General features: G+C 43.9%; 1 protein-coding gene across 2 annotated transcripts in view; it reads right to left on the reverse strand.

Annotated features, from left to right (window-relative positions):
- Nucleotides 1-23,234, reverse strand: part of LOC124789474 (zinc transporter 9) — a 208,305-nt gene that overhangs the window by 177,152 nt on the left and 7,919 nt on the right. For both annotated transcript variants that reach the window (XM_047256843.1, XM_047256842.1), the window contains 2 exons: nt 8,122-8,311; nt 7,906-7,988 (listed from right to left, as the gene is read on the reverse strand). In XM_047256843.1, coding sequence (XP_047112799.1) covers nt 7,906-7,988; nt 8,122-8,311 — 273 coding nt within the window. The remainder of the gene's footprint in view (nt 1-7,905; nt 7,989-8,121; nt 8,312-23,234) is intronic.

Raw genomic sequence — 23,234 nt, forward strand, 5'->3', positions numbered from 1 at the left:
TGCGCCCCATATTGGTGATCAAAGGTGTCATCAAAGGAGGGAGCACAGGACGGGTGGCCACACATAGCAGACAAACAGCATGCATATCTGCTGAGGAGACAGTCACAGCAGTAGTACAGCAGTAGTTCAGCAGCTTCTACATAGAGACACTCAACCGGGCTAGTGTAAAAGGCGCCAGTGGCCAAACAGACGCCACAGCAGTGGACAGTATTGAGACGACATAAGAGGGACAGACATGCAGATGCATAAACAAAAGCAACCATAGTATAATTCTGAATGGACAAGTGACTGGTAAAAACGGAGGAGAGTAGTTTAATATGCACACTAGGAAGTACCATTGACGACACGTACAATATTAAGGTACTGTGTACAGCGGGCTGCCGGATAAGACACGTGGAAAGATCTAAGAAAGTTTTGCATGGAGCACGAGTCCCAGGAATTTCGTAGTTTCAATGAATGGAAAAGCAACAGGCTCAAGATGTAAAAATGGTGGGAGAAACCAATTGCACCACAAGAAATTCATACAAATAGTTTTGTCAGTGGAAAAATGACAGCCACTGTCAAATGCTCCACGAGTAAAAACAATCGACACAACACTGAAGGTGCTGCTCCTGAGGATAAGTCCATGAAGAACTGCAATAGATGGCAAAATTCATGACACGGGTGGACAAAGTGACAAGATGGTCAACTGCAGAACGCTGAACTAGAAATCCACACTCTGCAGTGGTTATTAAATTGCGAGACTTGAGCCACCATACCAAGTGGGCATGAATCATACATTCCATCACCTTGCAAACACAGCTGGTGAGACAGATGGGGTGGTAGCTAGAAGGAAGGTGTTTGTCCTTACCGGGCTTAGGTACAGGTATGACTGGCTTCACACCAGTATCTGGGAAACACGCCCTCTGCCCAGATGCGGTTGAACATATTAAACAGAAAGTGCTTTCCCACAAGAAACAGTCCTGCAGCAACATCTGAATGTTAACAGCGTCCGGCCCTGGAGCAGAGGATAGGGATTCAATGAGAGAACAAACTAGCTCCCTCACAGTAAAAGCAGCATTGTCGCACTCACAATTCTGAGAAGAAAAGGATATGGCTCAAGCCTTCTCCAATCGTTTCCGATGGAGGAAGGCAGTGTGATAGTTGGAAGAGATCGAAATTTCCGCAAAATGGCGGGCCAAGGTGTTGGAGATACCAATAGGCTCCACGATGACATCTGCAACTGTCAGGCCACAAATTGGGGAATGGATCTTGGTCTCAGAGGGCAGTCAGAGGATGGCCAACACGACAGAGGAGGGAGTGGAACTGTTGAAAGAACTGGTGAATGAAATCCAGCTAGCTCTTTTGCTATCCCAAAGAACGCGAAGACACTGTTTATTACGAATGCAGTTTGCCATCATAGGATGACAGCTAAAAACGCAGAGAGCACGTCTCCGTGCACGAACTGCGTCACAGCATTCCTCACTCTACCAAGGGACTAGGACAAAGCGTGGTAAAGAGGAAGTGCAGGGAATGGAATGTTATGCAGCAGTAAGAATAATGTTTGTAAGGTCCATCTGGTCATCACAACTGGGGAAATCGTGTTCGTCGAAGGTCGCCAGGGAGGAGTAAAGTCACCAGTTGGCCTTAGTAATCTGCCGTTTGCGTGTGCACGCAGGTGGGGTAGGAGTCGGCAAATGATAGCACGCGAGAAATGGTCGCTCAACTACGTGCCAGAAAGAACGGACCAGTAATGGGCAAGCTGGGTAGGGCAGAAGGACAAGTAGAAACGGAAAAAGGTATGCAAAGAGTCGGAAAGGGATGTGGGTGCTCCTGTGTTAAGGCAGATGAGGTTAAGTTGATTAAGAAGGTCAACCAAGAGGGCACCTCTCTGACAGGTGCTGGGAGAACACCGAAGTTGATGGTGCACGTTAAAGTCACCGAGCAGCAGAAACAGGTGAGGGGTAGCTGCCAAAGAAGCTGGAGGAAGCCTGCCCTGTTGACATCGAATGGCTGAGGGATGTAAATGGTACAATGGCGAAAGGTCAAGTGAGGAGGGAAAAGGCAAACTGCAACAGCTTGAAGATGGTTAGTCAGGGACTATGAATGTTATCCCATATGAGCAGCATGACCCGCCCCCCTCCCCACAAGATGGAATGCCGACCTCAGGGGGAAGGTCAAAATGAACCAGGAAGAAATGTGGAAGCTCAAAGCAGATGTAAGGATGCGATTTCGTTTCCTGAAGGCAGTGTACAAGGGGACACAGCAATTCTAAAAGCAGCTGTAAACCCTCTTTGTTGCATTGAAGGACACGAACATTTCGTTGGAGGAGAACCGTGATGAGGAAAAAATGAAGGGGTGTCACATCGACGGCTGCCGAGTGCCAGCCTGTGAAGATTCGCTGCTACAGGGCATGGAGGCAGGAGGATCCAGCTCCATGAGGTCCACGGAAGCATCAGCTTTTTTGTGCTGCCGATCTGTGGAGTCTGACACAGAAAAACAGTTGGTGGTGCACACCAGCGACACAGAGGCCGGCTGGGCGAAAGTATCAAGTGGCGACACCGTCAAAGAGGATCTTCGAGTCAGCGAAGAAGAAGACCATATGCCTTTGTTGACTTCTTCGAGCCTTTCCAGTTAGCAGAAGAAGACTCGTGTGTTGGTTGGCTGGAGGGACATAAAAAGTCTTCACGGGAGTGCTCCTTCTGTCCTTTCATGCCTGCTAGCTGTGTAGCTGGTGACTTCGACCTTTGAGGTCAGAGTTTGATGGCTTGTTGCACAGCTGGACAAGGAGACGGCGATGCTACCTTGACGCTGGATGATTTCACAACTTCAGAGGTGAATTTGAGGTTGCATGTATGCGTGACATGTGCTTCATGGTGCGAGATGCAGCACGAACAGAACTATAAGTGCCAGACGGTAGAATGCCGGGTTTGCAAATAGCCAACAACTTGCGAGCAACCGAGTAAGGCACTTTTTCCTTTAACTGGATCTCCTGGACAGCCCACTTGTCAAGATACACGGGACAATCTTGAAAGGTGGCGACACGGTCACCATTGCAGTTGATACAGTGGGGAAAAGGAGGCGGACAATCGTCGTCCTGAGCATCCGTACCGCAGCTTACACATTTGACTGGCTGTCGACGAGACGTTCTAGTGTGGTTGAAACGATGACACTGGTAGCAGCTCATTGGGTTCACAATGTACGGTCCGACTGTGATAATTTCATAGCCTGCTTTGATATTGGACAGACGCACCATTCTATCAAAGAAGAAAAAGAGTGTGTGTGGGCACTACGAAGGAATCTACCTTTTTCATCAACCAATGGATGGCAATGACATCCTGATCAGAGAGGTATGATTGGATTTCATCAAGCAGCCTAGTGTAAAAAAACATGATGGGAACAATTCCAAGTTCTACAGGCCTGAACACGGACAGGATAGCTGTGGAGAAGTGAGGCGGCACGTAGTAGTTGTGCTTGAGAACCAGAAGTAGTCTCCAAATGCAATGTGCCATTCCATAAATGAGAGCAGAATTTCGCAGAGCTGGCAATTGCATCAGCACCTTTCTGAATAATAAACAGATTATTGTTGCGAAGGACTGACTGTCTTCAGTGTGTGAAATCACGAGCAACCATGGTGCAGCTGGAAGGGTCTTTGAATCGTTAGTAACATTCCATTTATGTCTCATATATGTTGATTGTTGAGGACGATTGGCTCAATGCAAGAAAATCCCGCGAGAAAATTCCCCATGATTGCCAATGTGTGCTCCTTCCAACTAGGGGGCCCTTCACAAGGGGCGCACCCACCTTAGGTGACTGTTCGCACCTCAGATCACACCTCCCGAACACCTGACAGAGGGGCCAATCAGCAATTTGGGAAGGAAATCACCCCTCTCTGGGCCTGGCTTCTACTAGGGGTTACATGCAAATCCTACCTGTTGACCCAGGGCTGGGAATTATGCATTACCCAGCCACCTGTCACATGTCAGAGATGTGGGCCAGCCTTCGGGAGCGCACAGGAAGGAAGACAGGGAAGAGGAACCTCAAACACCAAAGCAGAGGAAGGATAGGAGAAGGTGATCATAGAAAGGAAAACAAATGCAAAACAGTGGTGACACTGTTCTTGTGTCAGCAATGGACAATGCAGAACATTGCCAACAAAACCCCAGGGGATAAAGAGTAGCAAGAAGACAGACATGCAGCACGGAAGGAAAAAGATGCTGCAAAGGCTGGGGCCCCACAGTAGCCAAACATGAGCTCGCCAAAGAGTGGCAAGCCCCCTGCAGGGACGAAGCCAAGGTGGTGAAGGGTTTACACCCACCAGGAAAGTTGCATGTAGCATGAAGTTAAGCTGCCAGAACAAGAGCCAAAAGTGAACTCCAAGAGGTAACAGAGAAAAGGGATGCATCCCATTCTGGCAATCATAGGAGCCACCAAAGAAGGAGGCATACGATGGATGGTCATGCATGGCAGATAAATGGCATGCACATCTGCTGAGGAGAAAGTCACAGCAGTATGACAGCGGTAGTTTCGCAGCTTCTGCATACAGACTCTCAAGCAGGCTAGTGTAAAGGTACCAGTGGCCAAACAGATGCCACAATGGTGGATAGTATTGAGATGATGGCATAAACAAAGCATCCATAGTCTACTTTCAAACGGACAAGGGACTAGTGGTTCAACATGCTCCCCAGGAAATACCACTGAGGACACAGGACATTGTGGGACCACGCACAGCAGACTGCCAGGTAAGACATGTGGGAGGACCAAGAAACTTTTGTATCGATCAAGGGCCCCAGGAAGTTTGTAGTTTCAAAAAACGGAAGAGCCACAGACACAAAATGCAAAGATGTTGGAAGAAACCAATTGTGGCAGCAGAGATTCATACAAGCAGTTTTGTCAGGGGAAAATGAAAGACATTGTCGATGCTCCACGGGTAAAGATGAGCGAGAAATGGCTGAAGATGCTGCTCAATAAGACAGGTCCATGGGGAACTACAATAGATGGCAAAATCGACAACAAGAAAGGAGGCGGAGACGTTCAGCAGGAGACAGGCCATTATAGGGTTAATGGTGATAGTAAAGAAGACAATGCTCAGGACGGACTCCTGAGAAGCACTGTTTATCTGTACGAATCTGTCCAACAATGCAGAACCCATATGGACCTTGAAAACTCAGTCTTTTAAAAATTCTTGAAGCAAACTTGGCACGACCACGGAAGCCCCACACCTTCTTCAATAATAAATGGATTTACTGTAGTGAAGGACTAACAATCTTCAGTACACGAACCGTGACGAACCGTGGTGCAGCTGGGAGGGTCTTCGATCATTAGCCTATTCTGTTTACATTTCATAGCTGTTGACTGCGAAGATGATTCACTCATTGTGAGAAAATCCCATGTGACTGCCAGTGTCTCTGATGGCACACTCCTTCCAACTGGGGGCACCCTTCAGAAGGGTGCACACCTGCCTTAGGTGATTATTCACACTTCAGGTCACACCTCCCAAACACCTGACAGAGGGACCAATTGGCAATTTGGGAAGGTAGCAGCTCAGGCAATCACGCCTCTCTAGGCCTGGCCTGTGCCAGGGGGTACATACAAACCCTATCTGTCAACCCAGGGCAGGAATTATGCATTGAGAGAAGTGGAGCAGTAGCTAGAAGGAAGGTATTTCTCCTTACTGGCTTAGGTACACGTATGACAGTGGCTTCATGCCAGCATCTGGGAAACATGCCCTCTGCTGAGATGCAATTCTATGTATTAAGCAGAAAGTGCTTGCCTGCAAGGGGAAGGTGCTGCAACATCTGAATGTTGACAGCGTCTGGCCCTGGGACAGAGGATCAGGATGAACTGAGAGCATGAACTAGCTCCCTCATAGCAAAGGCTGCACTGTAGGACTCATAATATTAAGAAGAGAAGGGTATCACCCGGGCCACTTCTGCCAATTTCTGATGGAGGAAGGCAGGGCGACAGTGGGAGGAGCTTGGAATTTCCACAAAGTGGCTGCCCAAGATGGTGGAGACACAAGTAGGGTCTACACTGACACTGTCTGCTACAGTCAGGTCGGTAGCTGAGGAATAGATCTTGGTCCCAGAGAGCGATCAGAGGTTGGCCCGCATGACAGAAGAAGTACCAGAACTGTTAAAAGAACAAGTGAATGAAATCCAGCTCTCTCTTTTGTTATTCCAAAGACGCACCAACACTGTGCATGCAACTGTTCATAATGAATGCAGTTTGTCATCATAAGATGTCAGTTAAAAACGCAGAGAGAACGTCTCTGTGCATGTATTGCATTTGGTATATTCTAAATGCTCTGAAGGAATCTTTTATTTTCTGCTTTGCTTTGAGCAACTACAATTACTACAGAACATTGTTTTTTTTTTAATTTTTATTTACTAAGAAACAATGTTCTTAAATGTTGCTTTCCCATGTAACAAGATTAAACTCAGTTTGCTAGTATTGCCAGCAAGAAATACGAACGAAAGTCTTCAACTTGCATTTTCCAAACAAGTTTTAAAATTCAGTCCAAAAGTAGTATGTGTTTCACTGTAAAGACTAAAATATTAAGCATTGGCTTTTTCTGCAACAATGTCATAGATTCTATTAGCAGTGTAAAATGACTGTAGCAATGTTAATCCTCAGCCTTCCTTGCTGATGCACAAGATAATTTTTTAAGTCCAGACATGTGATAGTGACAGACATGAACTGACTGTAAAAGGTAACGACATACTGAAAGCAAGACAAATTTAAAAACAAAAGAAAACAGTTGAATAGGAAAGGAAAGGAAGGTGATTTGCAGAAAATGAAGCTGTTAAAAATTTATTTCTATATTCCAACCATTGTTCTGATGTATGTACACAGAAAATGTGCAGCCTAACAAATATAACACACAATAATGAAGTTAATGAAAGCAGCAGGATTTATTTGTACGTATTGGGACGATGTTAAGGGGGAACACAAAATATGAGAAACACCATATCTCTTGTCAATCGTGCAACTGTGCAGAAAATATATACTATTTGCAAATCCTGAACAGTGACTATCCACCTATATTTTTCTCCCCAACAACTCCAGAGAACATAGAATGACCACTAACAAGCAGTTTAATAAACTATATCAGGTGGGATAAGGATAGAGCAAGAAATTGGCCAAGTATTTCTGAAGGAACCATACGACTACTCATTTTAAGCGATCTATGGTAACCATGTGTTGCCTACATTTGGACCACTTGATAGAAACAAACTGTGCTTGCTGCTCCTGAGTCCAAGTCCAGTGTTTTATCCACTCAACCATCTTGCTCAATTCCAAATTAGTAATTTCTCGTATACACAATTAGATTCCTACCTAGCTTACAACTCTTTATTACATTTTTCATTCAGTTTATATTTTTGATTAATGAACTGAGAAATTAGCCAAGGTACTATTCTCTTAACTCATCTGTAATGCTATAGATAAGAGAAAGTTTATAATATATAATATTTTATCAAAATATACACAAACCAAATATTTTTGCACCATTTCCACTGGTTCTGAATAGGCCATAATTCAAGTGTGTTCTGTTCTGTGTGTAAGATGTTTGGAAAATTATCAATGAACTGAGGAATTTAAAGACAAATTTACAGCGATCAACTTCACTTTTTATCTTTTGCTGAATTACTACATTCCCAATCAATGTTCATCATGTATATAATCTATGTAGATAGAATTTGGAAGTAACATAACATATATTGTACTGTCAGACATTGTCCATAACTTTACACTAGAAATTCCACTGCTATTGATTTCATAAGCATGCATTTTCAGTTCTCATCCATTCAGAAATGCTCACACACAATGTGTACTCTCTCAAAACAGGAAATTCCTCATAAAATCCTTATTTTACAAATCATGTTTCACGAGCCTGTCCTACAGACAAATAATTCATATACTTACTTTGCTGATATCTTTTCCTTTCATTTTCTCGGATCATAAGTTCATGTAGAAGTTGTTCCTTTGATCCCCAAACTTCCAGTGCTCTGTCAATAGAGTATTGAAATATAACTGGTAACGATTTACAGATGACTAGTAAAATTTGCACATCATACTTTTATTTCTAATAAGACAAAAACTGAGAAAGAAAGAATTACAATAAAGCATGAAATACCTTACTTTGCCTCTACATCTTTCCTCCAATAAACAGTAATTGGAGGTTCATTCTCATATGGTGATCTCCGTTTTGTCTTTCGCAGACCCTCAAGATCAGATGGTTTCAAAAGGAAATCTGCCATTGCTCTGACAGGCGTTATGAAGTTCCGTTCTACTGATGTTGCAGTAACATCTACACGCTGTCGTTTCTTCACTGTAAATTAAATAGGTGCAACATTGTTTTAAAATCATAGCCCTAAACCATATTCAACCTTTTAATCAACTATGTATTTATTTACACACAAAATAACATCCTGGCTACAATAATTTTACATAGGTCATTCCATGTCAATTAAGACATTAACTTTCTTACTCAGCATCTCAGACATTGATGAAACCTGGCTTATTTCTTCACCTTACCCAAATCAAATTTCAGCAATTTACCTGACTTCACTTTCATTTTATGGCACTTCAAAGTTTTGAAGTTTTGGTTTTTAACATCGCAAGGGCACAAAGTTTTTCTAATATTCTGAAAATAAATTATAGTTTTTCGTTTATCATCCAGAATATAAAAAATTTGGTGGTGCTATTCCCAACAGCATAAGGATTGTAAGTAAAATGACCTAATACTTTTTCAGTAGCACACGAAGGCAGGAAAACATTAGGATAAACCAGAGCATCCGTTACCATCTGGCAAGCTTTGACCAATGGTATCATAAAAATCCCCCAGGTGCAACAAAAACATGATTTCAAGATGGCACCAATAACCTTAGACCTTTGAATGGCACAAGAATTATAACCACCAGGTACAAACTCGTACATATTCTTTGAAATAAATATTGTGGGAAAGTGGGAGTTTTGGGTAGGGACAAGCTAAAGTCTAACAGAACTCCAAAATCACATGAACAGGTAGATCAGGGATGTTGTAATTTAAAACATACAAGAAACACAAGTTTAAAAAGTCTATAATTATTTAACATACAAAATGTTACATGGTTAGCCTTACAAAATTATTTTATTTATATTGTGTTTTAACTTGTTTTGTTATATAAGAAACACAGTTAAATAACATTTAACTTCCATAAAAAAACTAACTTGATGTGAATCATAATGACTGTAAAGTACAACTTCGTCTGTTTTCGAAGCATGCAGAAATTTAGAGATTTTTATAATTTCTCAGGTCTTTTCTCTCCTAAATTATTTCTTAATTTTGACCAAAGAAGTCTGTAGATGAAGAAGATTCTCTCATTGAGTAAAGTGCTAACAGGGCAAGAAATGTCGTTCTTCACAAAAGTAACAAATCCTGTTGGCAAGTTTTCTTTTTTTCCCCTGCTTTCAGCTCCATTGCTGTTCACCAACTGTTTGGAAGGAACTGTATTACAACTGCATGAGAAAACACTGTGGCAGAAAAAATAACCAGAATCAGCAATCCTAAAAGGCATAATATACGCAATCTAGTGTGGATGCATCTCTATGAGCCAATTTTCCACACTTTCTTTTTGTTCTGTAATGAATCTTCTCCATCCGAATCTCAGGTCTAACATATTAGCAAGATAGTGAAAGGAATTTACTGCTTGTTCCCTACAGTTCTTTTTTCATTACATTCTGATACTGTCTAGAAGATCTATCCGTAGTTCGACAGCTTCTGCAATGTTTGAGCTGTCTGCTCAAAGGAGGTTCAGGATTTGACAAACCTCCGACAGCTGCCAGAGAAGAAGAGTTCCATCTTCATAAATTACGATGTTATCCAAGATTTTGCTTATGTTATCAGGGACTTCTTCAGGGTGCTCTGTTACAAATCTTACATTTTTAGAATAAAGGAGTTGCAAGAATAAGTTAATGTTTTCAGTAATTTAATTATAAGAATTTAAAGTAAATAGTTTAACTACTGTCAATACCAATAAATCCCAAAAAATAAAAATAAATAAAAAATAAAATGCATAAAAATCCTATTTAATCTTCTGGCTCGGTTTTCTTTTTTAGAAAATATCCACATTTCTGTTAACCCCGAGTAAAATACACAAAATTCAACAATGACAGGAACCTAATATAGCATAAAAATCAATACAGAAATCGCAACAATGCAGGAAAAGTATGCAGTGTGGTGTGCGTCTCTCTTACTGATGAAGGTTGTGGTTGAAAGATATATGTAAATGTCTTAATTGTGCCTGTCTGCAACTTAACGTGTCTTCTTTACAGTAAGTAGCAATCTTGTCTTTTCCTACATTGTTGATATTCCTACTAGGGTCTCCATTGTTTGATTAATACAGAAATAGCAAAATTGCACTAAGCACCTTGCGAAAAATCAGGAGAACTAAATAAATGCCGAGTCAACAATTGTAAAGCATGGCTTTGCCATTTGCTATGATGAGGTCTGCCAATGTGCAAGTTTTCCTTTTTTGGGGGGGCATATGACGACGTTGTATTGTACCACACTAACAGGAGCCACTCAGACTAGTATCTAGTATTGGGCTGTGCGATGCCAGTTCTTAATCAGTTAAACACCCTCTGTGTCAGAAACAGTAGACAATTCCCTGTACCCAGTTGTTCTTTAGGCTTTATTAGCACATGGTTAATATAGTTTTGCCACAAATTTTCTTGACAAATTTCAGATGGCTCGTTTAAAGGGTAGGTCATTCATATAAAACTTTGCCAAGAATTCTGTTGCCCTGTAACAAACAGAGGCTCAGCTGCAACTTATCCTGTGTCTAGAGTCATGATGACATTGGGGAAAGTTCGTTGAACAGGTGATGGTTTTAGGCAGCCAGGCACTATGTGAACTATCTCATGAATTGCCAACGGCGACTGTTCGTCAGATGTGAGGGTATCACCAGGAGTGCACCCCGAGGAAGTGTTATCGGTCCACTTTTATTGTCTCTCTCTCTCTCTCTCTCTCTCTCTCTCTCTCTCTCTCTCTATTTTACCTATGTCTGCTTGTGTGTGTGTGTGTGTGTGTGTGTGTGTGTGTATACACCTGTCCCTTCCCCCCCCCCCCCCCCCCCCCCCCCCCCCCCCCCCCCCGAGGTAAGTTTTTCTGCTCCCGGGATTGGAATGACTCCTTACCCTCTCCCTTAAAACCCACATCCTTTCGTCTTTCCCTCTCCTTCCCTCTTTCCTGATGAAGCAACCGTGGATTGCGAAAGCTTGAATTTTTGTGTGTGTGTGTGTGTGTGTGTGTGTGTGTGTGATTGTTAGTGTCTCTACCAACATACCAACGCTTTCATTTGGTAAGTTACAGCATCTTATATATGTCTCCAGTCCTGTAACCCGGAAGGTGTACACGATCAAAGGCAGAGCCACGTGTGAGAGCACCCATGTGATCTACCAACTGACTTGCCTACACTGTGACGCATTCTATGTGGGAATGACCAGTAACAAACTGTCCATTCGCATGAATGGACACAGGCAGACAGTGTTTGTTGGTAATGAGGATCACCCTGTGGCTAAACATGCCTTGGTGCACGGCCAGCACATCTTGGCACAGTGTTACACCGTCCGGGTTATCTGGATACTTCCCACCAACACCAACCTATCCGAACTCCGGAGATGGGAACTTGCTCTTCAATATATCCTCTCTTCCCGTTATCCACCAGGCCTCAATCTCCGGTAATTTCAAGTTGCCGCCACTCATACCTCACCTGTCATTCAACAACATCTTTGCCTCTGCACTTCTGCCTCGACTGACATCTCTGCCCAAACTCTTTGTCTTCAAATATGTCTGCTTGTGTTTGTATATGTGTGGATGGATATGTGTGTGTGTGCGCGAGTGTATACCCGTCCTTTTTTCCCCCTAAGGTAAGTCTTTCCGCTCCCGGGATTGGAATGACTCCTTACCCTCTCCCTTAAAACCCACATCCTTTCGTCTTTCCCTCTCCTTCCCTCTTTCCTGATGAGGCAACAGTTTGTTGCGAAAGCTTGAATTTTGTGTGTATGTTTGTGTGTCTGTCGACCTGCCAACACTTCCATTTGGTAAGTCACATCATCTTTGTTTTTTTTATATATATATACACACACACACACACACACACACACACACACACACATATATATATATATATATATATATATATATATATTCTCCTTTTTACCGTTATCTACTATACAATTTTATCCCACCTATATATACTCAATAATACGTAACCCACTTCCAAACCATAACCAAAAAATTTTTTTCCCGCTTTCAACACTACCGCTGCTATAAAATCCACGGTTTCTAATTCACAAACAGTTCCTTTCACCTATTAAACAACCATTTCGGCTAGTTCTAATAATTTTCACTTTATTTCCATTTCCGTTTTTCCCACATCACTGATAATTTTTAGCCGCTTCCCACAGGTTTTAACGTAACTATTTCTTCGTCAGACAATTGTTAGCCTCATTTTCATAATCTGCCACCACAAAACCACTCCTTTTAATACATTTACATGCAGTTTTTTCGAAATTTTCCCGAATATCTCCACCCTTTAACGTGTTTTGGCGGCAACACAACCACCTAACCTTTGTACACATCGTTGTCTACCAACCCAAGTTACCACAGGATCAACATAGCCCAGCTTTAACCAACACTTTTTCGCCTTTTTTCACACCAGATCTCCAGCTGCTTTCTAGTTCACCTTTATCTCTCCCCATATATTTTTATTTTCATTTTCATTTCACTTCATGTTACACTTTCCACCTTCTACTACCATGTCACCCTCACAACACCCCCACAACGACCCCATTAAGTTTTATTTAGATTCCCTCCGCAAACATGCCTTCGCCCTAGCCAGATTACACTCCCATATTTTATTTTCTCAGGCTTGTCTGACATTTGGCATTACCTCCAAAGGCCTCACACTTAAAGTTCCCATCTCTGGCTGCAACCCTTCTTTCCATCAGTCCCTATACCAGTTCCAAACTGAACAATCCATTGCCCTCACCCACCTAATCCTTCACCTACACATCAACTCAGCCAATGAACACACCCGTCAACTCCTATCCTTAATAAAAGTCCTCAATCTTTCCTCTCCCAATCCACACCAGCTGTTCAGAGCATCCTCCTACAGGCCAACCGCAAATTAGAACTGCATGACACCCTCCACCTCAAAAAACTATCCAATCTCCTGGTTTCCCACCTCCGGAAAGACAACTCACTCACCCTTCACAACCTTTCCAGCAAACCTCAACCTCCTCTCATTGCACACAAACCCAGTCTCTCCCATCTACTCAATCTCCGACTTCCAGCTCCACTCCCTCCAAAACCTCAAAATTCCAATCAACACAACCTGGAACCACAACACCCTAATTCAGTAGTTAACCTTTCCTCCAAACCTCTCTCCCAATCCGAAACCTCTGTCCTATCCAAAGGCCTCACCTTCAGCCCCACTCCCAGATTCAACCAAAGAGCCCTCGTCAAAGATTTACTGTCCTACACTCGTACTCTGTGCTGGAAATATCACTTTGCCATGAAGAAAAATGATCCTAATCCTACTCCTAATGATCCAACTTCCCAAGACACTACCCAAATTGAACCCTGCCTGGAACAGTTCCGTCCTCCGTCACAGCGGGACCCACCTCCTCTTCCTCAAAATCACCCTCTCCAAACCTTCCAGGAATTTCTGACTTCCAGCCTTGCCTCTCAATCCTTCTTAAAAAAACCTTAATCCTACTCCCAACATCACCACTGCTGAAGCCCAGGCTATCCGTGATCTGAAGGCTCATCCGATCCATCATCATTCTTCCGGCGGACAAGGGTTCCACTACCGTGGTACTTGACCACCGGGAGTATGTGGTTGAGGGACTGCGTCAGCTTTCAGACAACAACACATACAAAGTTGGCCAAGGTAATCCCATTCCTGATGTCCAGATGGAGCTTCAAGGAATCCTCAGAACCTTAGGCCCCCTACAGAACCTTTCACCTGACTCCATCAACCTCCTGACCCCACCGACACCCCACACCCTACCTTCTACCTTCTTCCTAAAATTCACAAACCCAATCATCCCGGCCGCCCCATTGTAGCTGCTTACCAAGCCCCCACAGAACGTATCTCTGCCTACGTAGATCAACACCTTCAACCCATTACATGCAGTCTCCCATCCTTCATCAAACACACCAACCACTTTCTCGAACGCCTGGAATTCTTACCCAATCTGTTACCCCCGGAAACCATCCCTGTAACCACTGATGCCACTTCCTTATACACAAATATTCCGCACGTCCAGGGCCTCGCTGCGATGGAGCACTTCCTTTCACGCTGATCACCTGCCACCCTACCTAAAACCTCTTTCCTCATTACCTTAGCCAGCTTCATCCTGACCCACAACTTCCTCACTTTTGAAGGCCAGACATACCAACAATTAAAGGGAACAGCCATGTGTACTAGGATGGCTCCATCGTACGCCAACCTATTCATGGGTCGCTTAGAGGAAGCTTTGTTGGTTACCCAGGCCTGCCAACCCATGTTGGTTACCCAGGCCTGCCAACCCAAAGTTTGGTACAGATTTATTGATGACATCTTCATGATCTGGACACTCAGTGAAGAAGAACCCCAGAATTTCCTCTACAACCTCAACTCCTTTGGTTCCATCACATTCACCTGGTCCTACTCCAAATCCCATGCCACATTCCTTGACGTTGACCTCCATCTATCCAATGGCCAGCTTCACACATGCGTCCACATCAAACCCACCAACAAGCAACAGGACCTCCATTATGACAGCTGCCATCCATTCCACATCAAATGGTCACTTCCCTTCAGCCTAGGTCTTCGTGGCAAACGAATCTGCTCCAGTCCGGAATCCCTGAACCATTACACCAACAACCTGATAACAGCTTTCGCATCCCGCAACTACCCTCCCGACCTGGTACAGAAGCAAATAACCAGAGCCACTTCCTCATTTCCTCAAACCCAGAACCTCCCACAGAAGAACCCCAAAAGTGCCCCACTTGTGACAGGATACTTTCCGGGACTGGATCAGACTCTGAATGTGGCTCTCCAGCAGGGATACGACTTCCTCAAATCCTGCCCTGAAATGAGATCCATCCTTCATGAAATCCTCCCCACTCCACCAGGAGTGTCTTTCCGCCGTCCACCTAACCTTCATAACCTCTTAGTTCATCCCTATGAAATCCCCAAACCACCTTCCCTACCCTCAGGCTCCTACCCTTGTAACTGCCCCCCGGTGTAAAACATGTCCCATGCCCCCTCCCACCACCACCTACTCCAGTCCTGTAACGCGGAAGGTGTACACGATCAAAGGCAGAGCCACGTGTGAAAGCACCCACGTGATTTACCAACTGACTTGCCTACACTGTGACGCATTCTATGTGGGAATGACCAGCAACAAACTGCCCATTCGCATGAATGGACACAGGCAGACAGTGTTTGTTGGGAATGAGGATCACCCTGTGGCTAAACATGCCTTGGTGCACGGCCAGCACATCTTGGCACAGTGTTACACCGTCCGGGTTATCTGGATACTTCCCACTAACACCAACCTATCCGAACTCCGGAGATGGGAACTTGCCCTTCAATATATCCTCTCTTCTTGTTATCCGCCAGGCCTCAATCTCCGCTAATTTCAATTTGCCGCTGCTCATACCTCACCTGTCTTTCAACAACATCTTTGCCTCTGTACTTCTGCCTCGACTGACATCTCTGCACAAACTTTTTGTCTTTACAAATGTCTGCTTGTGTCTGTGTATGTGCGGATGGATATGTGTGTGTGTGCGCGCGTGCGCGAGTGTATACCTGTCCTTTTTTCCCCCTAAGGTAAGTATTTCCGCTCCCGGGATTGGAATGACTTCTTACCCTCTCCCTTAAAACCCACATCCTTTCATCTTCTCCTCTCCTTCCCTCTTTCCTGACGAAGCAACCGTTGGTTGCAAAAGCTTGAATTTTGTGTGTATGTTTGTGTGTCTATCTACCTGCCAGCACTTTCGTTTGGTAAGTCATATATATATAGGGAAACATTCCACATGGGAAAAATATATCTAAAAACAAAGATGGTGTGACTTACCGAACGAAAGCGCTGGCACGTCGATCGACACACAAACATACACACAAAATTCTGGCTTTTGCAACAAATGGTTGCTTCGTCAGGAAAGAGGGAAGGAGAGGGAAAGACAAAAGGATTTGGGTTTTAAGGGAGAGGGTAAGGAGTCACTCCAATCCTGGGAGCGGAAAGATTTACCTTAGGGGGAAAAAAGGACAGGTATACACTCGCACACACACCCATATCCAACCACACATACATAAACACATGCAGACATTTGTAAAGGCAAAGAGATTCGGCAGCGATGTCAGTCGAGGCAGAAGTAAAGAGGCAAAGATGTTGTTGAAAGACAGGTGAGGTATGAGTGGCGGCAAATTGAAATTAGCGGAGATTGAGGCCTGGCGGATAACAAGAAGAGAGGATATATTGAAGGGCAAGTTCCCCTCTCCGGAGTTCGGATAGGTTGGTGTTAGTGGGAAGTATCCAGATAACCCGGACGGTGTAACACTGTGCCAAGATGTGCTGGCCGTGCACCAAGGCATGTTTAGCCACAGGGTGATCCTCATTACCAACAAACACTGTCTGCCTGTGTCCATTCATGCGAATGGGCAGTTTGTTGCTGGTCATTCCCACATAGAATGCGTCACAGTGTAGGCAGGTCAGTTGGTAAATCACGTGGGTGCTTTCACACGTGGCTCTGCCTTTGATCGTGTACACCTTCCGCGTTACAGGACTGGAGTAGGTGATGGTGGGAGGGGGCATGGGACATGTTTTACACCGGGGGCGGTTACAAGGGTAGGAGCCTGAGGGTAGGGAAGGTGGTTTGAGGATTTCATAGGGATGAACTAAGAGGTTATGAAGGTTAGGTGGACGGCGGAAAGACACTCTTGGCGGAGTGGGGAGGAATTCATGAAGGATGGATCTCATTTCAGGGCAGGATTTGAGGAAGCCGTATCCCTGCTGGAGAGCCACATTCAGAGTCTGATCCAGTCCCGGAAAGTATCCTGTCACAAGTGTGGCACTTTTGGGGTTCTTCTGTGGGAGGTTCTGGGTTTGAGGGGATGAGGAACTCGCTTTAGTTATTTGCTTCTGTACCAGGTCGGGAGGGTAGTTGCGGGATGCGAAAGCTGTTATCAGGTTGTTGGTGTAATGGTTCAGGGATTCCGGACTGGAGCAGATTCGTTTGCCATGAAGAGCTAGGCTGTAGGGAAGGGACTGTTTGATGTGGAATGGGCAGCAGCTGTCATAATGGAGGTACTGTTGCTTGTTGGTGGGTTTGATGTGGACGCACGTGTGTAGCTGGCCATTGGACAGATGGACGTCAACGTCAAGGAAAGTGGCATGGGATTTGGAGTAGGACCAGGTGAATGTGATGGAACCAAAGGAGTTGAGGTTGGAGAGGAAATTCTGGAGTTCTTCTTCACTGTGAGTCCAGATCATGAAGATGTCATCAATAAATCTGTACCAAACTTTGGGTTGGCAGGCCTGAATAACCAAGAAGGCTTCCTCTAAGCGACCCATGAATAGGTTGGCGTACAAGAGGGCCATCCTGGTACCCATGGCTGTTCCCTTTAATTGTTGGTATGTCTGGCCTTCAAAAGTGAAGAAGTTGTGGGTCAGGATGAAGCTGGCTAAGGTAATGAGGAAGGAGGTTTTAGGTAGGGTGGCAGGTGATCGGCATGAAAGGAAGTGCTCCATCGCAGCGAGGCCCTGGACGTGTGGAATATTTGTGTATAAGGAAGTGGCATCAATGGTTACAAGGATGGTTTCCGGGGGTAACAGATTGGGTAAGGATTCCAGGCGTTCAAGAAATTGGTTGGTGTGTTTGATGAAGGATGGGAGACTGCATGAAATGGGTTGAAGGTGTTGATCTATCCGCCAGGCCTCAACCTCCGCTAATTTCAAGTTGCCGCCGCTCATACCTCACCTGCCTTTCAACAACATCTTTGCCTCTGTACTTCTACCTCAACTGACATCTCTGCTGAATCTCTTTGCTTTTACAAATGTCTGCTTGTGTCTATGTATGTGTGGTTGGATATGGGTGTGTGTGCGAGTGTATACCCGTCCTTTTTTCCCCCTAAGGCAAGTCTTTCCGCTCCCAGGATTGGAATGACTCCTTACCCTCTCCCTTAAAACCCACATCCTGTCGTCTTTCCCTCTCCTTCCCTCTTTCCTGACGAAGCAACCGTTGGTTGCGAAAGCTGGAAATTTGTCTGTGTGCTTGTTATTGTGTCTATCTACCAGCGCTTTCCCATTTGGTAAGTCACAAAGATGATGTGACTTACCAAACGAAAACGCTGGCATGTCGATAGACACACAAACATACACACAAAATTCAAGCTTTCGCAACCAACGGTTGCTTCATCAGGAGAGAGGGAAGGAGAGGGACAGACGAAAGGATGTGGGTTTTAAGGGAGAGGGTAAGGAGTCATTTCAATCCCGGGAGCGGAATGACTTACCTTAGGGGGGAAAAAGGACAGGTAACACTCGCGCGCACACACACACACACACACACACACACACACACACACACACACACACACACACACACAATCATGTTTGAATTTTGTGTGTGTGTTTGTTTGTTTCTTTGTTTGTTAGTGTCTCTATCAACATACCAACGCTTTCATTTGGTAAGTTACATCATCTTTGTTTTTAGATATATTTTTCCCACGTGGAATGTTTCCCTATACACAAGTTAATGCATGCAAGTAAGAAAATAGTCTTGTAACTTTCAAATATAGCATTAGTACTGTACAGGTTGACACAGCCACATCAATTAACTATATAGGCAAATGTTACAAAGGAATATGAAATAGAATGAGCACTTCAGGTTCGTAGTAGGAAAGGCAAATGCTCGACTTCATTTTACTTAGAAAATTTGAGAATGTGTTGGTCATCCATGAAAAACGGGTTACAGAATACTAGTATGACCCTCCCTTGAGCACTGTTTCGAGTGTTTGGGATCCACAGCAGGTCGAACTGATGGCAGATGAAGCAAGTCAGAGATGCTAGATTTTTAACTAATAATTTCGATCAACACGCAAATAGTACAGAGATGCTTCGGGAACTCACATGGGAATCTCTGGAGGGAAAACAATTCTCTTTTTGCAGGCCACTATTGTGCAAATTTTGAGAACCAGCATTTGAGGCTGACTGCAGAACAGTTCTACTGCTGCCAATGTACATTTTGCATAAGGACCATGAATGTAATGTGCCAGGGCTCATACGGAGGCTTTCAGACTCCCCCCCCCCCCCCCCCTTGCTATATTTGCGAGTTAATTCATACACTGTAGTTTCTCGAGCATGAGATCAAGAAGTAGTAGTGGTAGTAGAAATTTTTATACAAAATTTGGAATTGTCATATTCTTCCATATAACCTGTGCGATGTCCCCATTTCTTCTCCTTTCTTGTTCTACAAAACAACCGTATCATCACTAATTCTGTAGCTATTCCTACCATTGTCAAAACTTATTCTATGGTTAACTTCACTAACTCTGCAATAATCTCCAGTTCTCAGGTTAAACATTACTGTGTGTTTGTACTACGCGTTTTACACACTATTCCAAGAATAGAGCTGAAGCGACTGCTAACCAGGGACTGTTCAACTGGCCCTTGGTAGTGTAGCGATCTGCCGTCTGTCAAAATTTCATTATCTTGGATACACTGAGAAGATTATATACGAGGGCATTTCGAAAAGTAAAGATACAATGGCTCACAGTCCTTAAATATAACATTTATTTAGAAAACATCAGTTACATCTTATTAATTGGATTATTTGTTATTTTTCGACATAATCACCCCCATTATCCAAACATTTGTTAAGTCTGTGCACAAGCCTTTGTATCCCAGTCATAGAAGGTTGCCACCTGTTGCCGGCACCACATTTCAACTTCATCTTTGAGCTCTTCATCGTCATGGAATGATTTTCCACCAAGATGTGACTTCAGGTAACGGAAGACATGGAAGTCGGTAGGCGCAATGTCCGGGCTGTATGACGGATGGTCCATTAAGTCCCTTTTGAATTGTTTCAGTAGTGCTTTGGTTACGAGCATTGTGTGAGGCCGAGCGTTGTCATGAAGCAAGCGGACTTCACTTGTCAACATTCCCCTGCGTTTGTTTTGAATTGCCATTCGAAGACGTTTCAAAGTCTGGCAATATGCAGCAGCATTAATTGTCATTCCAGGAGGCATAAATTCCAACAGAAGAATGCGTTGTCTGTCCCAAAAAACCGAAGCCATGATTTTCTTCACTGAAATCGATGCTTAGCATTTCTTGGCTTTTGGTGAATTCGAATGGCGCATTGATTGTTGCTTGGATTCAGGTATGGTGATAAACACATATCTCGTCACCTGTCACAATGTGATCAAGGAACTCATCACCTGCTGCAGCATAGTGTGTGAGGAAGTCGAGTGCAAAGCCCATCCTTTTCTTTTTGTGTTCTTCCGTTAACAGTTTTGGAACCCAGCGCACACACAATTTCCTGTACCCTAACTTGACAGTCACAACGTCATAAAGAGTTGTCATTGACAAAGGGCATCAGAGATCAACAATGGCCAACCTGTTCTTTGTTTGTCATGAACATCGGTCCTACCTTCAGAGAAATGACGACACCATTTCGTTACATTTTGTCGATTCATAACGTTCCCATAAACAGAAACAATTTCTTTGTGAATATCTGCTGGTCGCTGACCTTTTGCGTGAAGTAAACGTGTGACGGAGCACACTTCACATTTGGTGGGATTCTGAATCGGCGCAGCCATTTTAAACACGACCTTCTCCAACCAGAAGCAACGTTCAACTGCCGAACGACCGCGAGGAGAAAGCTAACAGTTCAAGGTCAACACAAGTGTTGCCAACTTGCTCGCCAAAACTCTTCTGTTCCTATGGAATATGGTGTATCTTTACTTTCCGAAATACCCTCGTATAACCTTTCTTACTTCTTATTCCTGTTAGCCGTTTATTTCCACTTTGGTAACCTGAACCTACAGTTTTTGCTAATAATTATAACAACACTGGTCATTTGCACACCCAACCACATAAACAGCAATTGGCATTCACCCAGTTGGGTTTATTCAGCTCAGCTTGTATAGCTCCGTTCCCTTTTGTCTGTGGAAAGATCATTTATTTCTTGATATTATGGAAATTCCCCTGGCAGAGACATCAGGTACACCACGCATGTATTCAAAAATCAACTTATTCGTTCAGAAATCAACTTAGTATGTGTTCAAAAATATTCAAAAACAAACAGGGATGTGTTTCACAATCATATGAATAATCAATGGACCAATGTGTGCTCAATGCTAGGCACTTTATGAAACAAGGTGTTTTCTTCAGGAATATGAACTTGGTGCCACCTGATATTGTCACCCAGGGCAGATACCTCGGTTTGGCCCTCTCTAGATCTGGGCCTGGGAGAAGAACATGTCATTAGAAGCTCCTGTGAAATTAACAGTGTGGGTGGCGTTTAACTGCAGTTTTTAAACATCAGTAATTTATAAGGACTAATATTAAAAGAATTAATACACTCTGAAATATTAAATATTTTAAAATTTATGGTTTATAAAGCTGAATAACACAATTCCAATGTTAGTTTTAAAACAGTTCCTGACATTTTACTAAATTCCTGAAATTCCCCAAGATTTCCTTGATCTTTCCAGGTAAAATGTAATTTCCTCAAAATTCCAGGTTTTTCAGACGAATCATCAACCTGCATTTCTGGATTCCAACCCTCCTTTCACATCAACCTTCATCTTTTCAGATTCCACCAATCCCTCACAAACATGGTACTGTAGAACACATCTTCATGGCCAAGGCACCTGAGAACCACCCCCACTTCCCTCCACAAGATACTATTAGTGTGAAACCCTAACTACATACATCACACCTCCAAAATAGAAATTCTTGTCATTCCAGACACCACTCCTGTAAACTGTCCAATCTGTTGACATCTTACTCCCACCTAAAAGCACCACTACCCATCAATACCTGTTCTACCCCTAAGGAAACCACTCAGAGCTCCCAGATCTTGACCAGTTGGCCTTTTCAATTTGCAACATCTTCCAAAACTCCCTCCCAACACTTCATGAAATCTAGAACCCAGACCCAGACAAATGCAAAAAAACTTTTTCAACAGAAATGGAAATCCCACAGTGCTTTTCAGTCCTATCCAAAGGTCTCACCTTTGGCTCCACACCCAAGTTTAATCACGGACTCATCAAAGACCTACTCCCCTCTCAATTCCTAAAGTGGATACATTATTTTGTTACCAGTCCTTCCAACTAACGCCAGTCTAATCCCAACGTTAAACCTTGTCCCTCCCAGTTCATACTACCATTCACAGCTATGACCATCTCACCCCCACCACCAAACCACTCTTGGTCACCTTCCAGGAATTCGTTACCTCCAACGTGGCTTCACTATCCTTCCTCAGGCCCCCTCCAAGAACACTAACCTCTCAGCAGGAAAAACATAACCCGACCTAATCATCCTCCCTGCAGACAAAGAAAGGCTTCCGCCAACTGTCTGACTCCTCCACCTACGAGGCTCTACCACAGTGAGCTCATCCCAGAAGTCCAACATAACCTATAATCCCTACTGAAATCCTTGTGGCCCTTGCCAGAACCTCTCCCCAAATCCACTTCCCTCCTCACCCATATACAACCCACACACCCACTTCCTACATGTTCCCAATAATCCACAAACCCTACAGTCCAGGGCAACCCACTGTAGCTGGTTATTGTGCTCCTACTGAAAGAATTTCTGCTCTTGTTGACCAACGTCTGTATCCATCTGCCTGACACACAGCCTCTCAGATTGAAGACACTAACCACTTCCTTTTCTATCATCCCCACCCCTCTATCTTCTCGATTCCTCTCACTGTTGGTCCTACCTCCCTATATACCAATGTCTCTCATGCACTTGGCCTTTCCACCACTGAACACTACCTCTTCCAATGTTCTACACACTCTAAACCCATTACCTCATTCTTGACATTCCCTACCAACTATATGCTGACACACAACTACTTCTCCTTCGAGGGGAAGGTGTATAAACATGGCACCGCATGGCACATTCCACAGCAAACCTCTTTATGAACCATACAGGGGGAATTTCCTAGGCTCCCAAAGCCCCAAAACCACTGTCTGGTTCAGATTCAGCAA

The sequence above is a fragment of the Schistocerca piceifrons genome, chromosome 3 (genome assembly GCF_021461385.2).
Source record: "Schistocerca piceifrons isolate TAMUIC-IGC-003096 chromosome 3, iqSchPice1.1, whole genome shotgun sequence".
NCBI lineage: Eukaryota > Metazoa > Arthropoda > Insecta > Orthoptera > Acrididae > Schistocerca > Schistocerca piceifrons.